This window comes from Carassius carassius, chromosome 11 (genome assembly GCF_963082965.1).
Source record: "Carassius carassius chromosome 11, fCarCar2.1, whole genome shotgun sequence".
In the NCBI taxonomy this organism is placed as follows: domain Eukaryota; kingdom Metazoa; phylum Chordata; class Actinopteri; order Cypriniformes; family Cyprinidae; genus Carassius; species Carassius carassius.
This window is the reverse complement of record NC_081765.1, coordinates 8,567,287-8,575,057: the sequence shown is the minus strand read 5'-3', so window position 1 is coordinate 8,575,057 and position 7,771 is coordinate 8,567,287. Positions and strand designations below refer to the sequence as shown.

General features: G+C 37.7%; 1 protein-coding gene across 1 annotated transcript; it reads left to right on the top strand.

Moving 5' to 3' along the window:
- Nucleotides 1-2,713: 2,713 nt before the first annotated feature.
- On the top strand, nucleotides 2,714-4,598 carry LOC132152387 (uncharacterized). The gene is made up of 5 exons (XM_059561161.1): nucleotides 2,714-2,918; nucleotides 3,122-3,430; nucleotides 3,562-3,682; nucleotides 4,015-4,063; nucleotides 4,176-4,598. The coding sequence occupies exons 1-5, from the start codon at nucleotides 2,849-2,851 to the stop codon at nucleotides 4,257-4,259; spliced, it is 633 nt and encodes a 210-aa protein (XP_059417144.1). The 5' UTR covers nucleotides 2,714-2,848; the 3' UTR covers nucleotides 4,260-4,598.
- The last annotated feature ends 3,173 nt before the right edge of the window (nucleotides 4,599-7,771 follow it).

The following is a 7,771-nucleotide window of genomic DNA, read 5'->3' as shown; positions in this document are numbered from 1 at the left end:
CAATTATTTCAGAATTCAGCAATAGATTCAAGCAATAATTAAACAAGATACTGACTACTCAACAATCATCTCCCCCAACACTTGCTGTATGAACGCAAACCGTAACTAGCTAATTAAGTTGGTGGCTAAGGAAGTCTAACGTAACATTAATTGCAAGAGAAGAATTAAAACAGCCGATCCCTTGTGTGCAAATGCACAAGACCTAGCTATAATACCAGCAAATCTTAATAAACATAAGTTATCGCGTCTTACCTTTGTGTCAATGGTCTGCAGACCCTTGCTGTGTGTACAACAACATCCATTTGTTCTACAAGTTATCACTTTGATATGTTATAGTCCATGGCACTAGGATGCAACCTTGTGATATTGTATGAAGGCTAAATGACTTGCTCGTCTATGATACATTCGCCAGAAATTCTGGCCAATCCCAGCAAAGACTAGGTAGCCTCGTTCCTGCTCGTTCACTGTCCATTCCAAACTGTCAACTCATTTGAAAAACATTCTTTAAAAAAAAGAAGCGCGATAGTCATATAGACGGTTTCATCGGGCGCACGCGCCTGGACCTAAGTTAACTTCCGGTCTGTGTTGTGTATATCGGTCTGGCTGCAGTGCCTTCTACAAACGCGGTTAAAGTCAAGGCGATGAGTAGACTGAGGGCTCAGGTGGTTGTGCTGCGGGGTGTGTTTCCCATACATTTATTTATTTTTGGAAACTCACCACAATTTTAAAACTGATCGATTTTCAAAAAGGCTTCGCTGAATAAACATGAGTAACGTTATGTACTGCACGTTTAATAATAATAATCCCTTACATTTATATGTTTAAATATCAAAACGAGGCACAGGTGTTTTTTATATCGCTGTATTTCTGAAGGAAGACTTGCATGTTATATGCCTGATAAAGCAGCGTGTGTGAGCGTACTTTGTTTACAGCTGTTACTGGGGAAACCTCCATTTCTCGCGCTTTATGTCTATGCTTTAAAACATCTCCTATTGGCAAAGAATGGATTTGCATTCTCATTAAGTCCGCCTGATCCATGCAGCAAACATATTTTGTTTGTTATCAAAAAATATCTACTCTAGAGGGACTTGGCTGATGTTATTGATTCTATTTGGAAGTCTACCGGAAGTTAAGTTAGGTCCGCAAAAGCGCGCATGCGCTGTAACGTTTGTTTATGTTGTTGCCGTTGAAACCGGCATATAGAGAAAATAATAACAGTGACACGATGACTCCCCCTCCCCCAACCTAGAACGTACCCCAATGTTACAGTTGTTGCAGTTTTAATGAACAGAAAAGCGTGTAGCCAGCGCAGCAGCAGAACTCGAGGTTTTAAAAAAAAAAAAAAGTGGTGGGTACAAAATGACTCATGACGAAATCTGGGGGGGACACGTCCCCCCCGAAATCGACGCCTATGCTTCTTCTATGACACTAAGCCAGGCGGAAAACCATACAACGGTCTTCTCATGTTTTCTTTCAACAGCTATGACCAGTGGAATTTATTCACCACATTGCCTCATTTACCTACAAACCTGGTCGTTTTACAGATCTTTCCATTTTCACACAGAAGCCTATTTTAATTAAAAAGTAAATTCTTAGTATAGTCACAGCCAAAGGGGTTTTGTTAAGCTTTAGTGCTTTATTGCAATTTATATTTTTTACTTTTTTATTTTTTTAATTTTCATTCATATCTTATATTGCTATACTAATTCAAACGATTCCTTTCCACTGGACAACAAAAACCCTGTTGTTACACAGAAAACATAACTAACTACATGGGATCTGCTCAGTGATATAGTGTAGAGGTGTTTTGCATCATATCATCAGCATCCAGAACTGGAACCATCCATTTCATAATTAGTTTTAAAGTGTGGTGATCTTTGTATTCTCACATATCTTTTTCATTTTCACCCACACTGAAGAGCTTAAGCATCGGTCTGCAAATGTTTTCTATGGTACAGAGGTCCTAGAATACAGGAAGTGTGTGGGTTATGAGGCTTGTCTCACAATTCATCAAAGAATCTCTGTTTTAATACACATTACTGAGTGACTTAATTTAAATAAAATATTAATCTTGCCATCAAATTAACAAATTGATTGAAAATTAATTGAGCATTTGAATTTTGGGGGCATGTGCACCATACAAACCTGTCATACAGTACATGAATATTCAGAGTTTGATGTGCTACACTGTGCCATAATTCATACAAGACCTCAAACACAAAACCACATGTTAATAGCATTGAGACCTTATAAAAAATATAGCAATGACAAATGATTATAAGAATAGTTTGTGGAAAGTTGACATTATGTGCAAACTCCATCTAAAGCATGTCAAACTTAATTTTTATTATTATTATTATTTTAATTCTAGATGCTGTTTTCATGATCTCATTTTTGTTTAACTACATGGAATATATATAATGTAAAATAATAATAATAATAATAATAATAATTTGTCATGCTATAAAACTGATGAAGGCTTAAAAATATTGGGAAAACTGATTATCAGTCAAAAACATACTCTTAAATTTTGTATACTTTTATTTAAATGTATATGCATTTGTTACTTAAAATCTTAATGTTAGTGAAAATAAGTATAAATATTGTAATGGATATTATGAAAAATTCAAACATGAATATTTTTATTGATATTCCTCATAGGTTGTCAAAGAGCAGCTGTAATCTTTATCTTAAACAGTTTCACACTCTGATCATCACATTGCTCTCTTGAGCTCAGTGGTTCTCAGTTGTGTCCCACTCACACGTAACCACTTCCCCTCGTTCCTGTCTGCAGACTCTGTCAGTTTGATCAGAAGTGCTTGAAATGTTGAAGGGAGAGTAAGCGGTCATGAAGGTTTTTCAAACCAGGATCCTGTGTCTGAATTTGTGTTTCATCCTTACTTTACTGATAAATGCAGGTATGTTGTAACATTGTTTTTTATCATTGTTTGGTTCTGTGTTGTGTGATTTTCCTTGTGTCTGCCAGTGGTGAGTAAGGACATGAGCAGCAGGTGTGTCTCATGAGGTTTTGCATGAGCGTTTTTACACGTGTGTCTTACCGTCTGATGCAGAATAAACTATAAACCTGCAGTCATTGTGATTTTCTGCGTCTTTTCTTCAGATTATTCCAAATCTAATCAAGAGCAAAAGATTCGGCAGCACATCAACAAAACAGTGTTTGCGGGGGAAACAGTTACACTTCACTGCAACAAAACCAAATTAGATGACGATTTCACATGGAAAATGAACAGCTTCGTTATTTTTAGGCAGGACACTGAAAGAAACAGAACAATGAGAAACTTCAGCTCAAACAGGATTCACATCGACCCAGCAGCTCCAAGAGAGTTATCAATACATCAAATACAAGCGTCTGATGCAGGAAACTACAGCTGTTACCCAGCAGCAATAAGATGGACATTAACAATAACAGGTTATTACATGATTTTATTTATTTTTCTATGAACCAAAGTGCTTTTATTATAGAAAAACTATTATAGGAACTAGTTAGAGAGGTGACTGTTGACTGTTATCGTACGTGTTTGACACTTTTGTATTTTCTAGAAAACACAATCAGTCCAGAATCACTCAAACAAATGCCGCTGTACATCATCATTATCATCATCTCATGTTCTGGAGTCATATTGATCTGTCTGATCATCACCATCAGCATCTACATTCAGAGGTGAGAGACATCAACACATAAAGAAGAAATTTGATTGTTTATTGATTGCATGTTTCATTTGTTTTAATTAAGAAGGTGCATGAAATATTGCCTTGATGTGTGCTTGTAAAATGTATCACATTCATCAGTGTACATATTTCTAATTCTCCAGCTTTTTTGCATCATTTTTGCTAATTTAAAATAAATCAAAGATGAAATTGTCAAATAGAGAGATGTAAAACTGAGAACATATATCAGTATTTGTGTTAGTATCATTAATCATTTCACAAATATGACAACAAGCCATTTTCAATCATGAACGCAGAAAACAATGTGATGTGTTCTATTTAAAGGAGCTGTAAAAACAATAAGCAGAGTCACAGAGAAATGGGACAGGACTTTGTGAGTTTTCCCTTTACTTGAATAACTTGCATATTAATATTTAATTATGTATTTCATACAAACAATATTTCATTAAATAATTGTGCATTTGACTTCAATTACTTCACCTTAGTCACAGGCACCAGCCCGAGGAAGGATACAGACTCAAAACAGTCAGTACTTTGAAAAATACAACTCAGTGTATGGACAAGTGTGAAAAAGTCTGAAAATCCTATCTACCTTTGATACCTTTGTTATGTGAATACTCAACTTAATTAAGTAATATACAGTCAAACTGAAAGTTTTACAGCATTACAACAATTGTATAAAATGATGTAAAATGTGATAAATGCAACAGTAAACGAAGAACCTCTAATGTAAATATTTGTATTTTGTGTTTACATGTGTCATCATACATTTCTAATCATACATCATCTGATTTGAATGGCCCGTATAGAGAAAAACATAAGAAGAACAATATTTCACGTTAAACAGGTTGTTTTTGAAAACCTGTGAATGAAATAAAGCTGCTCTTAATTGTCATTGATGACTGCAGTGTGTTAATAATTTTAATTATAGGCCATGTATACATATTTTTTTTAATTAAAAACATTTTCAATGAGTGGTAAACTAATAGCCTAATTTGAATTATCCTCACAACACATCATACGGTGATGCACTCTGAAATTATTGCAACACAATGTTATTTAATAATAAAAGTAAATAATAATAATAATAGGCCTAATAGTAAGAAGAACAGGCCTACATTAATTGGAAATGCTAAATCCTTTTAATATTGCCAATTTTTGATGCTTTGATTTGACAATATCTCTGGCTATCATTGACACATGATAACACGCATCTCAGCTTCGGGAGGTTATCACATGCACCCCACCCCACTGTGTGGAAATAGCTGCATGAACTGTCAACACTTGATCTGTTGTAAGAATGGTTAGAATACCATGTTTTCCTGCCAGTTGGCACTGAGAGTGACTGATACTTGATGGTCAGAAATAAAATTACTAAATAGATATGTGTGAAAAAAGGTGTCCCATCTTTCTCTCTTTTTTCTATGTGTGTTCATAAATTGTATTAATTTGTAAGTGTCGTGTTTGGCTGTTGGCATTTTAGTTATATGACTTATAACAGTGACATATGAAAAGTTTATACCACAGGGAAAAAAAGTTAAACATGCCTTTTTCGAAGCTGCTGTATATAAAAAACACAAGGTGGCTGAATTTGCATACTATTTAGATAGCAGAAGCTTAAAGAGATTCATTACTTTCACTCAATTTAATTTTATTTTTTTTAATATCCCCTCTAAACTGTCATATATACATACATATACAGAATTTAAGTATCAGTTCTGCTTACAAAAATGCACTCTAATCCTGTTTACATGAAATAAGCCTGCTCCAGACAGAGCAGGTTTAAGTTTGACAGCAATGACAGCAACTCCTGGATGAGCTTCGACGAACCAACCAATCCACGATCATGCCAAATCATCAACAATCAATTCCAGCTAACTGAGTTAGCGACGTATGAAGAACAGGCCCTGGGTCATTGGAATTGAAATTGAACTGTTTACCAAATTACACCTAAGAGCTGTGAGTATTGTATAATATGTTGGCCTATAATGTAGAACAGTGGTTTCCAACCTTTTTCAACTCGCGGCCCACACAACCAAACACATATGTTTGCGCGGCCTACTGCAAAAAAATTAACTGACCCGCTATTGTTGGGTTAATAACTTAGTACTCAGAAGCTATTGTTAACTGTGTTTATTGAATGAACTGGCAATGAACAGAAAATAACTTGGGCTGGCACCGCTTGGCACAACTGCTGTTGTTCTGTAGCATACGCAGCAAAAATATCTAAGATAAATGGGCGGTTTGTTCTTAAACCAATCAGCTAGCTCGAATAGTGGGAGCATAGTTACAGTTTAATATCTATTTTTTTGTTATTTAATTATATATATATGAAATGATGTTGTTATTATGTTATGACTTAGACATTTTTCTATATATTAACAATATTATTATTTATTTTAATTGTAATTGGCGGCCCACCTGCAATACCATCGTGGCTCACAGGTTGAAAACCACTGATGAAGATTTTTTTTTTTTATTTATAGTTGCAAACTGGGTGTAAAATACTTAAAAGGGTACATAACATACACAGTTTCACCTAATCTCATGTTAATCTTGAGTATCTATAGAGTAGTACTGCATCCTTCATATATCCAAAAAGTCTTTAGTTTTATCACATTTATAAAATAAAAAAACAGCTTTATGAATCTTTCCGGGACAAGCCGAGCTCCTGGAGGTGTGCCGTGAGTGGAGCTATAATACTGATGTTTCGTGTTGTTTCCATTAACATATATTCACTTATGTGCTGATTTCCAACAGAATACAGAAATCTGATGCAATTGTTCTTACATGAATGGGGTCTTTTATCACAGGGATGGCTCCATGTTTTAATAGCAAACAATGTGCAAATCCATCATCGACTTGGGCCTTGTTTATAAAACATTCATCACTCAAATAACAAAGGCACTTGATACACTCCATTGCTGCCTCTGAAAAATGAACTGCTTCCACTGTTCATGTAACGCTGGGTTCTTGGGGAAGCTGAACACAGTAAACTTTCCCTCACATCCAAAAAACGCACTTATTTGGAGGCATTCTCAAACAAATCCTATGCAGCGCTGCCGACGTTTTTGAAGCGTGTTGATTTGCGCGGTCTCGCTCTCCTCTGTCCAACGTCTGCGCTTTTCCGGGTGAAATGCTCATATAAAGAGTTCCCTTTCATAGGTCACTTCGATGCTGCGGTGACGTCACCGGCTATGGGAACACCCCTCGGTGTGACGTATGCCTGAAGCCCTTTACCATCTCGCCAATCCTATTGGCCAAATAGCACCTGGCACCACTCTTACGCATGCGCACGCATCATATACCTGGGTGCCGCGCGCTATTTCGCTCAGATTTCATTCCTTCAGGGAAGCGAATCATCTGTGCCCTAGGAATCATCTCGCGTTCTTCAGCGGTTTTCTACGAGCAGTGTTAACTCCTCTTCGCGGACGCGATGAGTTTTCGAAGGTGTAAGGAGCCGTGTACCAGGTACATCACGAAGGGAGACTCTCATGAAAGGTGCGTAGTATGTCTGGGTTTACAACACGCACAGGCAGCGCTTAGCGGCCTTTTCTTCTTGTCCCCATTGTGATGGCCTGCGGCTCAGAGTACTGCGCTCAGGGTGGAAGTATTTTCTGATGTCGCCCCCGTGTCTAACCCCCGCCATGTCACTTCTGCGACTGCCGAGGCACCGCACGAGGCGATAGCTTGGGGTGACACGTGCGACATGGCTTTCGAGGACAGCGCAGTGCAGCGCTGGAATATTCTCCACATCGCTCGCTATCCCCTACCCTGGTGCAGAATAAAAGTTTTATTGAGCCTGTCGTCTTCTCTAATGAGGATTTTCAGTCCACACCGGATGCATGTAGTGCCATCTCCTTCGGTTGTGGACGCTATGATGAAGACGTTTTATCCACCGCGGCCTCTGGGTCTGAGGACTTCGCGGCCGATACTGGCCCTTTCCCTCCTTGCGGACAGGAGAGGCGTGTTTCCCCCTCCTACAGCGAGCTGTTGGATGTGGTTTCTCGCGCGGTGGGTAAATTGGGACTGGATTGGGAGGTTGAGAAGGCCGAGTCCCAACCTTCATCTAAGCTGGACG

Coding starts and splice junctions, on each gene's coding strand:
- LOC132152387 (XM_059561161.1), top strand. CDS start 2,849: ATGAAGGTTTTTCAAACCAGGATCCTGTGTCTGAATTTGTGTTTCATC. Junction 3,431..3,561: donor ATGGACATTAACAATAACAG/GTTATTACATGA, acceptor TGTATTTTCTAG/AAAACACAATCAGTCCAGAA. Junction 4,064..4,175: donor GAGAAATGGGACAGGACTTT/GTGAGTTTTCCC, acceptor ACTTCACCTTAG/TCACAGGCACCAGCCCGAGG.